Source organism: Chenopodium album, chromosome 5, assembly GCF_948465745.1.
Source record: "Chenopodium album chromosome 5, dcCheAlbu1.1, whole genome shotgun sequence".
NCBI lineage: Eukaryota > Viridiplantae > Streptophyta > Magnoliopsida > Caryophyllales > Amaranthaceae > Chenopodium > Chenopodium album.
Genome location: NC_137838.1, coordinates 48,778,400 through 48,796,516, shown reverse-complemented (window position 1 = coordinate 48,796,516; position 18,117 = coordinate 48,778,400). Strand labels below are relative to the sequence as shown.

Below are 18,117 nucleotides of genomic sequence, written 5' to 3'. Positions count from 1 at the left end.
GGAATGGTTCATAACATTGTACCATTTCCTAATAATAATACTACTTTCTTTGAGAAGTTCACAAAATTTCAGAGGTACATATTTAGTAGAATTTATGATGCAACAAAATACAAAGGAAGAATTGAAAAGGTCTAAGTGCAAAGTGAAAACATTGAAATGGTTGAAGGAAAAGTTAGCTCTCTACATTTCCTGATCATGTTTGAAGATGTTCATCGCAAAATCAATATCCAATCTGTATCAAGCACAGACGAATAAAAGATCCTACGGAGGCAAGAGCTTATGGATTTTTCTATATTACTCAATATTTTAACCATTTCATAACGATAAAGGAAGAACCACCGGTCATAATACATGTGGGAAATACCACAATAGTAGCACTTGAATGGTTAAGAAATTATTTAGAAGAAGGAGTATTATATGGCGAATCAGTGTATGATTATCTTGAACAAGTTGAAGCTAGGAGATATTTATCCTTAGAAGGAAAAGAGCACTTATTGAAGATCTTTGTCACATGGGATGAATCCTATGCTGCCAAATGTGTGATGGATCTCAGTATAGAAGAAGATAGCCAAATGTATGTCCATGATGAAGACGGTAAGGACAATAAAGGTGGTCTACAAGATATGATGGAGTCCTAAGCCCACACCAGCAATTATGTACGTATTCTACTTTTACTATTATAGCACGTTTTATTTATCTTTGGAAAAGCAATGAACGATATTCACTTGCTGAGTCGTGGTTTTCTGTAAACCATAGAAAGTGTCGGTGGCCTTTGTGAGCCTTCCCCTATATAAAGGACATTAGGCAAAGAAGTCAAGGCAGGCTTGAAGTGAGTTGGCTAAAGCATTTCTAAAAACAAGAAAATTCTCTAGAGAAAATCCTCACCTTAAGAGATAGATTGGTTCTACATCTCTCTTAAACTAGAGAAAAACTCTATTGCTTGTCATGTCTGTTTAGACTTTCTGTTTTTAATTTTGTAAGAAATGAGTGTTGTAATCTTTTCAAATTAAATAAAAATTTAATTTCAAAAAGGAACATTATTCTTTCAAAACTTATGTCACAGAAGAGTTATTTTTATGTTTAAAAGTACCATCACAAATACAATAGAGATTGTTTGAGTAGAGAATACGATCTCATGTAGGAAACGAATTAGATTGTGCTGTGCTTGATTTAAAGAAGACATGGTTGGGGTTAGCTACCTTGATAAAGCGGAAAGCTCAAAATGTCGGAGGTTCCATTGTCAACTAAGTCAGGTATTGGTCAAAACTCTCTAAGTAAAACATATTATATTGCGAAGCATAGAGGACTATAAAATATAAACGTTAATCTGTTTAAGATATAAGTAGTAAAGTAGTGATAACTAATACCAATAAAAGTCATATAAGTGATTATCAAATCAAATTATAGTAATAATTAGTGTATTACGGAGTATTAAAAACTGCTATTTTAAATTAAGGTGCTATTATTAATTTATCTAGTACTGTTATTGATTTATTAAGTTAAATAAAATATGTTAAAAAAAAATTGATATCACTTGGTGGTATTGGACTAGGTGACCTATAGAGGGTAGCGGACTAGCGGTCCATCATTCCCCATCGTCGGATAGTGTTACATTGGGACAAGATGAACATTTTGGATGGTTAGCAAGCTTGTGACGTGTCTCGCTCTTCTGCTTCTGTTCAACATTTTTTTAAGTAAGCGCACACTCTCTGCAACTTCTTTGTCTTCAAAACCACCAAACTCCTGCTCATTTGCCATAGTAAGTTCAACAAAACTTTGAGTGTTTATAATATTTACTAAATTCCTGTTTTTGAAATTTTTGAGTTGATTGAATTATTCAGCAACATAATTGATGTTTTAGTCGAATCGATCACTTGTTTGAATAATGAATCGGGTGATTATGTTACCAGAGTCTGAAATTGCATTTTTTAATTTGATTATTCTTGTAGAAATGGTTTGGATGAAGAGGATTTGAATTGATGCTTTAGTCGAATTGATCACTTGTTTGAATATTGAATTGGGTGATTATGTAATATCAGAGTCTGAAATTGCATATTTATTTTATTTTATTTTATTTTTTTTAATTAATTTGATTATTCTTGTAGAAATGGTTTGGATGAAGAGGATTTTTGTGGATGATCACGGGGAATAAGATCGAATAAGTTTTTGATTCATGTAGCCGACAATATCTTTTTTGAAATAACATTTTGGTGCCGTCGTTGATGTCATTCTTGTAGAAGAATTGGTGAATTAATTGAAGTATTATTTATTATAAAGTTACGGATGAAGTTTGTTGAATTAATTGAATTCGTATAAAAAATTAGGTTATTGCACAATGACAAGTTCTAGGAGAAACACCAAGTTTTGTGATGAAGCAAGTGGTAGTTCTGCTGGTACTAGCAGTGAACATTTTGATCATGAAATTGCCCAGCTCACAAAACTTAGATCAGGACCTAATGAGTATATTAGTAAATTGTTTGGTGGGAAGAACAAGGATTGGATTTCGCCAGTGAAAATGTTGGCTGCCCGCGAGAGTAATTTTTTTCGAAAATCAAAATTCTCAATGGCAGATGGTTGTCATATGCTTAGTAGATATTTGCCTGTTAATGGACCTTACTTGGTGGACCAAATGGAAAGCTGTGCATATGTCTCGCAATTTTCATCTGACGGTTCATTGTTAGTTGCAGGATATCAGGTATTCTTTTAGTTACTTGTACAAACGTGGCTGAGGCTTGCCAATATGGTTTATCAGTTTATACGTATTGAGTTTTGATCTTCTAATCATGTTTTTTTTGGACATAGGGAAGTCACATTAGGGTATACAATGTTGAAAAAGGGTGGAAGGTTCAGAAGGATATATTGGCTAGGAGCTTGCGTTGGACGGTCACTGATACATCCCTATCTCCTGATAAACGCTATCTTGTAAGTTTGTGAAATTTATGTGATTTGGTGTAAAAAAAACCTTAGGTTGCGTTTGGATATGCGGATTTCATTTCAAAAAATAAAATTCAAATTCCGAAATTGAAATTCTACATTTCAAATTCAAATCATTTGTTTGGGAAATATGATAATTTCAAATTTAGGATTTCAAATTCAAATACTTGTTTGGGAAACAAGAGAATTTCAATTCTAGAATTTCAAATTCTAGTTGTTGTTTGGGAAACAATGGAATTCCAAATTCTAAATTTCAATACCTAAGTTCCAACTTAACTCTAATTATCTCTTAACTTACAACACTACTACTCGTCAATACACAAAATGATCCAATCTAATTTTTGATCATCGGGTAAATTTTTCAGCATGTCAAATTCCTCGAATGTACCATTTAAGAATCTCTTAACCGCCCTCAAAGCTTGGTGTCGAGATATTCCAAGTACACTAGACACTTCCTTGTAGATTTCTTGACTAGTTGGCCTTGTTGATTTACTCACGTACTCCTTGAAAGATTCAGCAAAGCTACTCACGGCATCTGCAAGACGATCCCTTTTTAACCTTTTGTTTGAATCTCCGGAAGCCGTTTCTGATGTACTTGCATTATCATTTTCATTCTCCATTGCTGCAGCAGCTTCTTCATGTTGCTCAGCACCATCTCCTATTGCTCTATTAGGTGCAAACAAGGTACAAATGTCATCCCAATTCTCGATGCATTTGTTTTGATACGCAGATGCAGCAGGCGTATCCTGTTAACAAAAGAAGATCATACAAATTCAGATTACAAATGCCATATTCTAAGTATTGCAGTAACAGGGAAGTATAGCAGTAACATACAACAACAAATCAAGCATTAAAATATGAAATAAACCTTCGGCATTAGAATATCCTAAATCAACAAGAAGATGCTTATCTGCAATCAGAGAATGTTAACATTTTAATTATACATTCAAACTCACATAACCCAATCTTTATACAAAATAATAAAAAAAATATATATATTCTTACTTTTAGGCACTTTAAGACCATTAGGCCTACGAAGAGCATCCCGAAGGACACGAGGATCCGATGCGGATCCTTCCCAACCAGGTAGCACATACGTGAATCGAAGGTTAGGATCACAAGTGGCTAGTACATTAGTGCTAAGGTTCCCTTTCCTATCTCGATAGCGAGGTCGATCCTCAATTGGCACAGTCATATCAATATGTGTCCCATCAAGAGCTCCTATAACACCTTCGAACCACTTCCATTTATTATCATCAGCATAACTAGTAGTGTGATTGGCTTGTTTGATGTAATATTTCCCTTACTTGAGCATGGATGCAAGAACTACATGAAATTGACGACTAATAGTCTCTCCGGATCGTGCAAAGAGGGCTTGCATTGTTCTATTTTTCAAATCATGGGCAAGGGTATGAAGAAATAAAGCCACAATTTCTTTTATCGTGACATTTCTCGTGGTCTTTAGCCCACCTTTAGTTTGTAATACATGACATAGCTTCTCAAAACAACGTATATCGAGACGTAATTGCTCTCGACATATCCTATCATTCCTCAAAGTGTTCATCCATGTAGCTCTTGTTCTAGCACGCTCGGATTCATTCCATGTTATCTCCTTTAATCTATATTTCTTACCATACCATGCTCCTACTACTACCATAATAAAACCTAAAACCATCACAACTAAGTCCATTTCATCATCATCATCCCTTGGGCGCTTACGTGACTCTTGTATATTCAAATCAGACATCCTAAAACATTCAAGCCAAATTTAACTAAACTGAGTTTATCTAGTGAAGCCAAATTTCAAACAACTCAAGCAAATCAAGTAAACAAAATGAAAGAGGCACACACTTGAACGGAGAGGCAAGTAGCACAAAATTCCTTCTTGTGCTATCTTCACTTATTATACTCCATACTTTATAATAATCATGCTGTCACATTATACTTCCCATGTGAAAAATTTATAGATTTTAAGAAATTAGGAACATGTATGGTTTGAAATTATTATTTACGTAGCACATTTTAATAGTTGTCCAATACCCTGCCTATTAATACAACAAGGCCCTGTTGTTCTTTTGAGTTACTTTGTATAAACAGCAAGGCAAGCAGCACATTTAGGTAAAGTAGGACAGTTATTAGAAATGTATTTCTCTTAGCTTGAACTTACTGTCTCCGTATATTTAATTATTAGAAATGTATTGTACTAGTGATATGACCTTATACAACCCTCAATTTGGTCATATCAGTAACATTATGCATACTCCATACTTTAGATCAAATAGATATAAAGCACAAGCTCTTTCAAGTATCTTTATAAATCAATGGTTAGAACTTATAATAATGTATTATAAATTTCAATAATATTTGTTACCTCATCCTAACCTCAAATGAAAGATGAATACGTCTCAAGTGCAGCAACTGTCAATGAATTTTAGCCACATTTCTAATTCTGATTCCTTTAATTAAAAAAACCCTTAAGGTATTTGTTACTTATACGACAATCATTTTACTTCTCTAAGAGGAACCCTTAAACCTTATGATTATCTAAATTGATTGTTTTGATCCTTTAGAGGCGTAGATTCCTTGCACAGTTATTGTAACCACCAGATTTGGAAGGGTAAAACTGTTAATTCAACTGTTTTGATATGGAAAATCATGATAAAACCATCTTTTGATTAACTTAGAATATTTTAAGTTGTTAACGACAAATTTTCCTACATTTATAAATATATAATGATTAAGAAAAATTGCATAATCATTAAAATTTCCTTTTAAAAAATTCAAAGTTAGACAAGGTTTGATCCCAAATGTTAGAATTATGTCCTTTTGATCTTATATAAATGGAGGATAATCATTTGCATGCTTGAGTGGCAAATTACTTTATCTGTATTTTGACTAAATCTGTTAGATACTAATGCTATGGATGTTGAATGTCTTATACATGATTTGCATATTGTATATGCTGAAAAGTAATTTATTTGCTTTTGGTAAACATCTCTTCTAATGCTCAATGCTTTGCTAATCCTTGATTCGAGGTAGTTATTACTTATTAATGCTTTCTTGTTAATTCATGTTAGCTTTTACTACCAGCAACTCTTTTTTTTTTTATTTTTTTTTATTTTTATTTTATTTTATTTTTTTTTTTTTGTGTCTACTATGCCATTAGTCACTCTAATGAATCATGATCTACCACTTCCTTTTTATGCACTTCAGATCAAACTATTATTGTTTGGTTGTTTATTCAATCTCCATTTTGAATAATGCTAGATAAACTTGACTGTGACTCTTCTCAGCTACCCATGTTGTGGTTGGTCTTATTTTGTGTTGATATATGCATTGAAAGTAACTAGACTACTCTGGTATGGTTAAACTTTATTTGTACTTGAACCTTGTTGCAGCTTAATTTATTGGAAGAACATGGACAGTAACCTAGTGTAGTAGTGTTAGGCTATGTAAAGATCAAATGAATAGATGATAGTTTAACTATGTGCTATATCATCTTTGGCTATAGATATTATACTGTATCATTACTGGCTTCCCTAGTTGTCGCTGCCCTCTTGATGCCCCCGCCATCATCAATGTTCCTCTTTATCTCTTTTTTTAATGAAATTGTTTAGTTCTGGTGGGTTTTGGGGGTTTCAGGGGCCAGTGGGCTGGTTTATGAGTCGGTGGGTTGAGTGTGGATGGGTTTCGGGTGGTTGAGTGTGGATGGGTTTCGGGTGGGTTGGTAGCTTTATGGGTGGATGAGAGGTGGTTTTGGGGATAGATGGGGTGGTTCGAGTAGTGGGTGGTTATGGTGGGGTTTTGAGTGGGTATGAGGTGGGAACCGGCAGGGGCAGGGACGGCAATGCCAGTGCAAGTTTGGGTGTTGTGATGGTTGGGCGGTACTGTAAAAGGCAGTGTTGGGTGGTGCCAATGAGGCGATGAGTAGTGCGCTTGGCAGTGGTGTAAGGTATTTCAAGAAAGGGAATGGAAATAGCATGGGAGGTGGGGGAATCAAAGTAGAGGACTATAGGGAGAATGGAGAGGGTGAGGGGAATAATTGAAATGTTGTTACAAAAAACAACGGGAAATAGCCTAGTTCATTCTCTTTCCCATTGATCATTACCCCATACCAAACACCCCCTAATTATGTAAATAGTTAGCTATTGTGGGATAAAGGAACTATAAAGCTAATATTCGTGATTTGTTATCTTCATTGAGTTGATGCTCATGTTACCATGATTACTAAATCATCTAGATTCTAATAGATTCACTATGGTGTAAAAATATTGTCATTACATATTGGCTATTACCATTCTGTGCTAATTCTTGTTCATGTCATCCATCTAGCTAACATAGGTTTGGTATTTGCAAGTGCAGGTTTATTCAAGTATGTCACCCATTGTTCATATTGTTGACGTGGGATCTTCAGTTATGGAGTCTCTTGCAAATGTTACGGTATGTCTCAAATTAAGTCAGAAGTGGCTTTTGGAGTTTTGGTTCATTCATGATATGTTCCTCTTTCATAAAACAGATTAATAAGATTACTAATTTATATTTTGTTTACTGATATGTGGATAGATGAGTTTCCCAATTTGGTGGGGTTTTTATTTATTTATTAATCATAACCCTATTATTTCCGAGTCTTGTTCGGCCCATTGTGTTTTCATCCCTTTTTAATTTCTGAACATGGACGTCAGTCATGCTCAACAAATTTTTAGAGTGATGGCAAGAGTGTCAGAGAGAGGGTTGGAATTTGGCAGAAGCTAACTGACACATTCCCTCCCCCCCCCCCCCCCCCTTCTTTTTTTTTGGAAAAATGGAAGTAAAAATTAATCTTACCTTTGCTCGCTCTTCCGAAACCAATCTCACCTTTCAATTATTCCAAAACAATCCCACCTTTGAACGGCTTAAATTTTGTCATTGTAAGTAAATTTCAGCTATTCCTCTTAGAGGATACCTTCTTCTCTTTGGTTGAACTGCTTCACATTGTAAATAATATTTCGTTAGAAAGATGAATATTACAAATTTTATTTTCTGATATTTTCTATTTTGTACATGTTCATTTTGGCAAATATCAACTTGTTTACAATTTCTGTGAAACTGGGAAGTAGTAGCTAGGGACTGCTAAGATAAACAAAGTTGTGTGTTATGTACTACACGCTCTAGGAAAGAAAGTTGCAAGAGAATTAAACGAGGAAAGCTTGAATTGATTGATTGCTAATGATTTAAGGGGATATAATAATAGCTTTAGGCTATCAATCTCTCTCAAGTGACTTGAGGTCACAAGTCTCACCAAGTTTCACTCAATTTTCTGGACAAACTTCTTGATACACAAACTACCTTACTTATACTAAGGACCCCTAATGGTCAAGCTGACCTTAATTGAATACATGTGGTACTTAGCTAAAATAGAAAGACCATAAACAGACATAAAAGAAACTGATGGCTTTCCTTCCCTAACTCTTTCTTAATTAAACTTGTCTTGTTGCATTCCCCTGCTGCCGCCCCTAGCGATTTGCTGCTGTCAACCCTAGCTGCTGCTTCCCCCTTTTTGCGCCTTGTATACACAAAAAGAGGTGGTTGACTGGGGTTGTTGACCCAGTCCATAACATTGTGCATTATGTATGCTGCAGCAATAATTTCTAGATTAATTATTCTCATTATTACTTGTTTAAACTCCCAAATAGCTAAGTCGTTATATGAACGTTAACTCTGATAGATGTATTAAGCATAAACTTAAAGATTCTCAGTAAAAAAAAATAAAAAAAGTATGCTATCGATGAATACAGCTGTACAGTTAAGTCTTTATCCTGGAGTAGCAAACTGTAGATTCTAAGTTGACAAGTAATTTATGTCAATGATCATCATCAACTTGTTCAAAGTCTTATCCTTATCTTCTTTCTTTCTATACCAAAGCTATATTCCAACCTGTATAATTTCAGTTCTTTTGTTTTCAGTGCTAATACTATTGGCTTATGCTATACAGATATAATTAATCATTAATTTTTAAATGTAATACTGCTTTAGGAAATTCATGAAGGTCTGAACTTATCAATAGTCGATGGTGAAGACAATGGGGATAGCTTTAGTGTCTTCTCTGTAAAGTTCTCAACAGATGGTCGAGAGATTGTGGCTGCAAGCAGTGATAACTCTATATATGTCTATGATCTTGTAGCAAACAAGCGAACTCTCCGAATACATGCACATGAGGTATTTCGGCTTCTATAAAAGTCATATTATTTACCTATGCTTTGTCACTGTGTGCACCTTTTCCAATTATGTCTTGAGGAAGCTTCGAATTCTTATGAAGTATATTTGTTTTCCTGGTTAATACATTGGTTATACATTGGCCTTCATCCTAAGTTATTGTATCTTCGGTTATGTTATGTCCAGAAAATTTCCACTTCTGAATGTGCATGCAGTAAACTTTTAAACTTCCTGATTCACCCTTCTATGTAAAGATGATACTTGTTAGAAAATGATATCTCTAGTCTTTTATGTTTAATTCGAACTCAAGTATTAGATAGGATAATTTTTGGTGCCCAGTAACTATTTACTAGTAGTAAAATACAAGATCATAATGTGACCCTTTTAAAGGTGGGTTTTTCTTAGAAAGAATAGTTTTAGTATGCAGGAATAAGAGGGTACGTCACATTTTTGTTCCTAAACTAATTTTGTAAGTAAGAGGCCCATGATTTAGAATTCACTCATTCTTAGCATTATGTATTAGAAAACCAGATCTCTTACCCACTTTATTTGTAATTTTTAATGTGATTGATAAATCCTTACAAAAAGTGATTGAAACTCGCGTACTTTAGAAGAAACTGTCAAGTGTCAGGTTTCTGAATTTCTCTTGGTCTTGAGATTCTTTTTTAAAGTGTAGTGTGACCTGCTTTGATATCTATCCTACTAACTTAAATTGGCTCTCCTCTTTGTTCCTGGAACGTGGTTGTAGAAAAGGTCTCTGTGCAGTTGGGCGGGTGGGAAAGGCTTAGCTTTCATGACTTACACATTGTTGTAACCTTCTCTTGTATTTTCCTTCCTCGTCAAGCTTCTGATGGGTGTAGCTGGCTGGAGAGACTTATGAAAGATGTTTCGTGGTTTGGGGGGTAGGTGTGGTCGTGAGGGTAAGTGGTATCTCCTTGTTAGACAGGCCTATGTTTGCATTTCAATAGAGGATGGTGGTTAGGTTTTGGTATTTTGGCGTTGGAAAACATTGTTTTAGTGACATGACTGCTGTTATATTGTCACATGGCAGTGTCTCGTTACTGGAGGTTATTTGTTATGGTTGTCATCCCTTGGATTTCCACTTTTATTCTTCCAGGTTATTCATTGTATATGAAGTTTTGAAGGCGAGAAGGGTATAAACTAAAGGTCCTTTTTATTTATTGATTCCGCTGAATACAAATTTATAATACGTAATAAGTCAAAATATTAAACTAAAACAAATGCTACCTAGCAAATTGTCCTTCCTTATATTAACTTTAAGTATGCCATTAATTGCATGGGAGTATATCCATGCTTGTTCTAACTTTTTACATTTTTAGACTATCCTAGATTAGGATTATGCTGAATGGAGTGTGTTAAAAAAAAAATAAAAAAAAAAAAAATGATAGGAATTCTTGAAAATAAAGTTACTTCTTGCATAGCTGGTCGGATGGATTTGAGATATTGTAAAATGATGGACAAAAGGGAACTCCTTGTTTTGATTTCCTTTAGCTCAACTGCATGCAAGCTCTTAAAATATAGGATTGAAAAGAAAAAAAAAAAAAACAGTAGTCCCTTAGAACTAAATTCCAAAGCGAAGAAAAATATTCACCAACTTGCTAGCTCTTTTAAAGAGTTTAGAGGTCTCCGATCCAGTACTGACCTCATTGTTCCTGTTACTGTTTCTGAGTCAGTCCCACAGTCTGATAATTTTGTTCTAGAATCTGTTCCTTGAGCTTTTTCCCTAGATCCATATCATAAAATAGAAATTGTTCTCCGTACTATTCTGTTCTTTTTCAGGATTTGGTCAATACATAACATGCCATACCCCTGAATTGCCAACTCATAGGGTATAGAAACCATTGACCTATAGCTCAAAAGATTAGTTAATGTCTTTTGCAGTGCTATCCTCTCTGATGGCAATATGGCATCGCTTAATTACTCTTAACAAACAAGGTGGTAACAGCTCTAGAAGCCTAAACCTCTAGTTAAGGCTTGGGAAACTTCTAACAACTTAAGTTTATCATCCATTCGCGTGTGTGTCGCGTGTGTTCAATTAAGTTATATGAGCTGTGTTATTTTCTTATTTGTGTTATTGTGGTGGTTGAACAACAAATTAGGCAAATTTCTTTTTATAAGGGATTTTTTTTTTAATACTGTGAAAAGGCTGAATGGAGACTTCTTCCCTTGGTCTGGATATTGCGCTGCGGGTTTATGTTAGTTTTTTGTTGCTAAAGTTCTTATTTACTTTAAGCTTCATCAACTCTCCCATTTTGTAAAACAAGGTTTGGCTTCTTTAAACATAAGCAGAATGTGTGAGTTTAGCCTCATAGTTTTCTTGTAGATTGTTTGATTTTATCTCTTGTATTACTGTTACAAGTGTGTTGTGGATTGTCTGTTTCAGGAAGATGTTAATACTGTGTGCTTTGCTGATGAATCTGGTCATCTGATATATTCTGGAAGTGATGATAACCTCTGCAAAGTAAGTCGTTTAATTGTTTTTGCTTAGATAATTCGGCATCCATATTCGTTTCAAGAAGCAAGTCGAATATTTGGTTCTATTCTTTGGAAAATTTCACATACTCCATACCTTTTTCAATATGACGTGAATACTTGCACCAGTCTTCACAGTATTTTTTATAATATATTTTTTTTATTTTGGTGCTCGAGATAGTAAATTATGTATGTTCCAATTGCTTATTAATGACAATGAAGGAAAACTACAGCCCTCGACTAATGTAGCCCTTTTCAAAATCTAATCAACCAAAACAAACTACAAGCAGAGCCTGGGTATCTTTGAACTTCAATAGCAAGTAATCCAAAGGAAGGAACCTAGCAACCTTTTGAATTTTCTATTGGTTTAAAGCAGAATTGCAGAAAATATGACTATCGGAATTTGTATTGCTGATTCATTTTCATTCAGATTCCAATTCCCTGGTATTTTCTTCTTTAATGCTTTTCAGTGTTCACTATCCTAAAATTATGTTGGTAAAACTGTACTGAGTGGCTAGAGAGATTTAAAGTGCGGTTCAGGCCTTGTTTCAAAAAAGTGAGGTTATCTCTTACACATTGTTTGGATAGAAGAAAATGGAAGGAAAAGAAGGGAAGAGAAAGAGAGGGGGACAAACTTTCTTGTTTGGGTAAAGGATTGAGGGAAGGAAGGGAAAGGAGAGGGAGGGATCCATTTTCCCTCTCTCTTTAATAAGTATAATCCCTCCAAAATTGGAGAGATTTGGAGGGAAAATGGAGTTCACTTCCCCCTCCCTTTCTTTCCCCTTCTCTTCCTCATATTTCCCTCCCCTTCCTTTCCTTATTTTTTATCCAAACAAAGCGATAATGTATTTGAATTAGATTCTTTCTCCTAATTTGAAAAATTGCTGTGTTTAGTTTAGGCCAATGTTTCTAGGTGTATGAAATCTGGTGAATGAAATAACTTTACTCCTGCTTGATAAAAAGTCATTGGTGGCTTGCTGATGCTGGGTGAGAGCAGTGACTTGTAGGTGAGTGTTGATGGGGAGGGGGGGCTTACTTTTCGAGAGATAGTGGGGGAACTTACTTTCTAAGAGATAATCTAAGAAACTGATTAGATCTGTGGGTAATTAATTGTTTCATTTTTTAATCTTATCAATTGATTTAAATGATTGTAAAATTCTATCTGGGGTATATTTGTAAGCATTTTCCAAACGACAAGGCACCTCAAAATGTAAAGCTTTGAGTCTATTTTTGTAAACTCTTTATCTTTTTTGAACTAAAAGAATTTATTTCTCAATTACTATAATATTCTGTTCAAAGAAGCAGCACCTGAAAATTACAAACCTGTCATTTAAACAATTCTGTCAATAATTCTCGTGTTTGTTACTTGGTTACTAGTCATGTATGTTAAGCTGAAGTTCTGGCCTTTCTATTTCATGTTATGACCAGTTCCAAATTTGTGTCCAAGTATGGATGCTTTTGGTCATGCAAAAATTTAATGAATATCATGTCTTGTACTGCCATTTTCATGTCTTTGTCTGATACTGTTCTACTTATTTGCAATCTTAACCAAAATAAAGTGCATATTTCTTTTAGGTGTGGGATAGGCGTTGCCTCACATCAACATGTCAACCTGCTGGAACATTAATTGGTCATCTGGAAGGCATTACATTTATTGACAGCCGTGGTGATGGACGTTATTTTATATCCAATGGGAAAGATCAGACTATCAAACTGTGGGATATTCGTAAAATGTCTTCTAACTCTGAATGGTAAATTTTATAACCATTAAATAACATGATACATCCTTTCTTATGCAAAGCTTTAATCTTTAATTGGTACAGACCTCCTAATATGTAGATTGTAGAGTATTGAAAGTAAAACTTGAACCATCATTGATATTGTACTAAGAGATCTTTGTCAGTCAGTTCTTATGTTGTGTTACTGTTTATAGTCTACGTGCTTGTTGAGCATAACAATTTTTTTCTTTGTGATTCTTTCAGTGCTACTACACCAAGAAACTATGATTGGGATTACAGATGGATGGATTACCCTGAAGAGCTTAAGAAGTTAAGACACCCAAATGACCAATCTCTGGCTACATATAGAGGTCATTCAGTCCTTCGCACTCTAATACGTTGCCACTTCTCCTCGGAATACAGGCAATTATTTTCTTCTATCTTGTCATGATTTAAGAGATCTGCAACAGTTTTGCGTTACAACAATTTGTTGCGTAGTCAATGAGTTTTGTTTGAAACATTTTGAGTATATTAAATGCTTTGGCTAGAAATCAAAATTTTAATTTTTGGTTGAAGATATTCTGTAATTGACTCTAATTATCCTTCTCAAGATGATAGGGGTCAGTTAGAGCTTGAGGTACTAGTGCCCGCTGAAATAACTGCTCTATTGCTGCCACAAAAGCACCTAAGCTTCTATATTATTGAAAGTTCTAAATTTCCTATATCAGGAACACACTCATTTCATATCAGCAGAAGTCTAAAATTGAATATTTCTAACTAAGTTTGTTGTGATATTAAAATGACTGATTTTAACATCTAAGGATTTTTCAAAATTCTGTATCATGAACATTATACACATAGCTTGTGATTTCACTTGGTGAATTTCTCCTTGCATCTATGCTATTCATGGGAATTATTCGATGGTACATTGGTGAAAATACTCCAAAATAATTGTAGTAGGGATTTTTATTTTCACCTAGTGGTTGCCATTTTACTTGTTTTTTGGTGTTGGTCAAGTAGCATCTCTTTGCTTTAGATTCTAATGCTTGTGTTTTCTTGTTGCAGCACTGGTCAAAAATACATTTACACTGGATCAAATGATGGGACTGTCTATATCTATGATTTGGTAAGTAGTGATTTATACCTCTTGTGCTTAATGAAATTTGTTTTGGGTCTAACATATTATAACCTTCATAAAACAATTTGCACTCCCATGAACAAGAGTGGTGTTCTAATAAAAAAATAAAATATACTTTTACTATTTTTTAATTAACTTTCTTAATACCCGCGAAATCAGCCCAAAAAGGTCATTCTTTCGGGGACGAAGGGAATAATATGTTTTAATCGATTTGCGCGTGAAAAATGTTCCGTTGAAGGTTTTGGGGGCTATTTTGGCTCTTAAGGGTCTAAATTGAGCTCAGATTTGGCAAAAAAATAACTTAAATGCCTCGTTTTTCTTATTAAGTAATGTCTCGATTTACGTGTTTACGTTTTAATACTTAAAACGAGGCATTTATGTTTTTTTATTTTTTTTTTTTTTTTTTTTTGTGAAATCTGAGTTCAATTTGGATCCTTCGGGATTTAATGGAACATTTTCCAACACGTAAATCGATTACAAAATATTAATAAATTGAGAGTAGGCCCCACTAACGGTATTTTTAACGAAGGGATAACGGCAAGGTTACCGCATGGAAACAAAATGTATATTGGGGTTACAATGTAGAAAGTGATATATATAGGGGCACAACGTAGAGAAGCGAAATTAACAGAATTACTATATAGAAAAACCTTTTTTTTTTTTACGGGACTGAAAAATTTACATCTCTTGACAATGATTCAAAGTATAACTCCAATTAAAAAAAAAAACTCCAGTTATATTAAGATCCCACGTTTTTGGACTCGCAGTATCTATTAACTATTACTCCCTCCGTTTTTAAATACTTGCTTCACTTTCCTCTCCCGGCCGTTTTTAAATACTTGCTCCATTTCTATTTTTGAAAAGCTTTTACAATATTTAATTCATTTGTCATACTTGGTGGATCCAACATAATACTCTTTCTCCTCCTATTCTTCCACTACTTTTGTTTTTTTACAATTTTTTATTTTCTAACTAACCTACTACCTTCATATTTTATTACTTTATCCAATTTCTTTTAAAACTCCGCGCATGGAGAAATGGAGCAAGTATTTAAAAACGAAGGGAGTACTAAAACAAAATGTAGATGATGTCATCAATTTCTTAAAGTGCTTACCATGTCAAACTTTCACAAAAAAAAAAAAAATTTACCTCAAAATTTAACATATGATGTCATTAATATTTTTATTTTTTGTTTTGCTAGAAAGTAGGACTAATTAGGTGTGAAACTTGAATTTGACATCAATATTGTTGTATATACTCCACACTACTTTTGATATTTATAATACAACAATGTTAAATAGACATAGATATTGGTTGCTAATTATATATTTTTTTTTTTGAACAAATCAATAATACACATTTTTTAAGATTTTTTTTAATAGTAAATGCACATTTATTTATCTTCCACTCTAAACGTATAAGCTTATTGAATTATACATTTATACAACATTAATATGAAGTATATTTAATCTAACCATCATTTTTATATATAATTAATAACATAGCAAATATTACATTATGATACAGCATTAAATAATAACCATTTTTTTATGAAAATTTTTTATAATAAATATTTATATAACAATATAAATGCACATTTATTTATACATTTATACAACATTAATAAATATTACATTTTTTTAATAAATATTTTTTTATGTACATTTTTTTTAATAGTAAATGCACATTTATTTATCTTCCACTCTAAACGTATAAGCTTATTGAATTATACATTTATACAACATTAATATGAAGTATATTTAATCTAACCATCATTTTTATATATAATTAATAACATAGTAAACATTACATTATGATACAACATTAAATAATAACCATTTTTTTATGTACATTTTTTTTTAATAAATATTTATATAACAATTATTTTTTTTTTTAAAAAATAACGAGCCAAATCATATTAGAAAGTTATCAACAACAAGAGATAAAATATATAAAAATTACTAAAACCACCGTACAATACAGGTACTAATCTAGTTGTCCTAACAAAATAGAAGGGGGAACTCATTGCATTGGGAATTGGGATGACAATATTGTGGATTGTATAAGTCCTGTCCTTTTACATATTTCTTCTGTGTTAACAGATTTGCTTTACTTAAACTTATCTCTTTTCTGCTTAACTAGGTAACTGGAGCGTTGGTTTCCAAACTCAGTCATCATGAAACTACAGTGAGAGATTGTTGCTGGCACCCTTATCTCCCAATAGTCATAAGCTCATCATGGGATGGGATGGTTATCAGATGTGAATTTCGAGGCGATGAAGTAAATCCGCCTCCTCTTAAGCGAAGACGTCGTAGAAGATACTTGATATAAACTTAGCATTGGCCGTGGATTAAGCGCGCTGACTTTTATAACAAGAGTTGTAAATTCCGATGACACTGGTTTGTAGATTATAGAAATTGCGTTGTAACGTATGCCGGTTCTTTTTCTTCTGTTCAACGATTTCCATGGAAGATGTTAGAAGATATCGTAATTCCTTAATTATGACATTCTTAACTAAATCCCAGCCTCGTCCATGTAAGCAAAATGCACAAAACAAAAAAGATAAAAGGCTGTTTTCTTGTAAAAAAAATGCACGAAACCACTATTTAAACAAGCCGAACAATACTTACAGAAATCAAGTAAAGACTATAAAGAACAAATCTCACATCAAAAACATATTCTTCTCCAAATTTATTAACTTCTCCACTAAAGAACAGGCTGTAAACCATTGATGACGTCCTTGTGTCTTTTTAAAATGCAGCAATCTCACAAATTCGTGCAGCATCAAAGAGCAACCTCACAACAATGCTATTTAAATGAGGGTAAGTTGGGATTTTTGTTAAAAAAGGTCATAATTAAAGAACTTTGTTACGTAGTAATATATTCTACTCCATCCATGTTTTTTAAGTGACACAGTTTGACCGACACGTAATTTTAGGAGATGTTATTGATTTTAGATGTTAGTGGTGGGGTAGGTTGGAGGAGTGAGAAATGATAAAGTAAAAGAATGTGAGAGAAAGTGGGGACTATGAAAGAAGTGAGAAATGATAAAGTAAGAGATAGTAGGGTGAAAATATATTATTAAAATGTAAGAAATTTCTAAAAGAGGAAGTGTGTCACTTAAAAAAATTAGCCGTTTAAGAAAAGTGTGTTACTTAAAAAAACACGGAGGGAGTATCATTTTACGTGTATATTGTTTATTTTTTAGGGCACTAAAGTCATTTATCTTGACTTGTATGTTCCTTCTATTGTCTTGAAAGCCTATTGTAAATGTAATCCAGGAACCATCCAGAGAATATGATCCAAAACTAACTACTTCCTTGGGTTATTTTTACGTGACATACTATCTTCCGTCGTGTACAGTATTAGAAGCATTATAACTTTATTAGTGGAGGTTATATAAACGGAGGGTTGAGAGAGATTTAGAATTGTCTTACAGGGGTAAGTTAGTCATTTCATGCGGAATTTAAATTTTGCCATTTTAGATTCATTGGTACAAAATACACTCTCAGTGGTACATAATATAATTTTAGTGGTATTTAAAAAAAGATTCAAATGTCTAATTAGGCTGTCAAATAATACTATTACATCTCAGTGGTACAAAATACACTCCCAGTGGTACTCAATGCGATTTTAGTGGTA

General features: G+C 33.5%; 1 protein-coding gene and 1 pseudogene across 3 annotated transcripts; one reads left to right on the top strand and one right to left on the bottom strand.

Annotated features, from left to right (window-relative positions):
• The first annotated feature begins 1,589 nt into the window (after positions 1 to 1,589).
• On the top strand, positions 1,590 to 16,974 carry LOC145632091 (LEC14B homolog). 3 transcript variants are annotated; one of them, XM_081684370.1, is made up of 10 exons: positions 1,590 to 1,759; positions 2,325 to 2,695; positions 2,803 to 2,922; positions 7,297 to 7,374; positions 8,947 to 9,129; positions 11,531 to 11,608; positions 13,195 to 13,370; positions 13,602 to 13,760; positions 14,403 to 14,463; positions 16,618 to 16,974. In XM_081684370.1, exons 2-10 carry the CDS (start codon positions 2,336 to 2,338, stop codon positions 16,804 to 16,806), a joined length of 1,404 nt encoding a protein of 467 aa, XP_081540496.1. In that variant the 5' UTR covers positions 1,590 to 1,759; positions 2,325 to 2,335; the 3' UTR covers positions 16,807 to 16,974. The 3 variants fall into 3 exon arrangements, with proteins under 3 accessions (XP_081540496.1, XP_081540495.1, XP_081540494.1); XM_081684369.1 differs by having other exon boundaries at positions 1,591 to 1,759; positions 2,106 to 2,695; XM_081684368.1 differs by having other exon boundaries at positions 1,633 to 1,694.
• LOC145631257 (uncharacterized) lies at positions 3,240 to 5,235 on the bottom strand (annotated as a pseudogene).
• Positions 16,975 to 18,117: the final 1,143 nt, after the last annotated feature.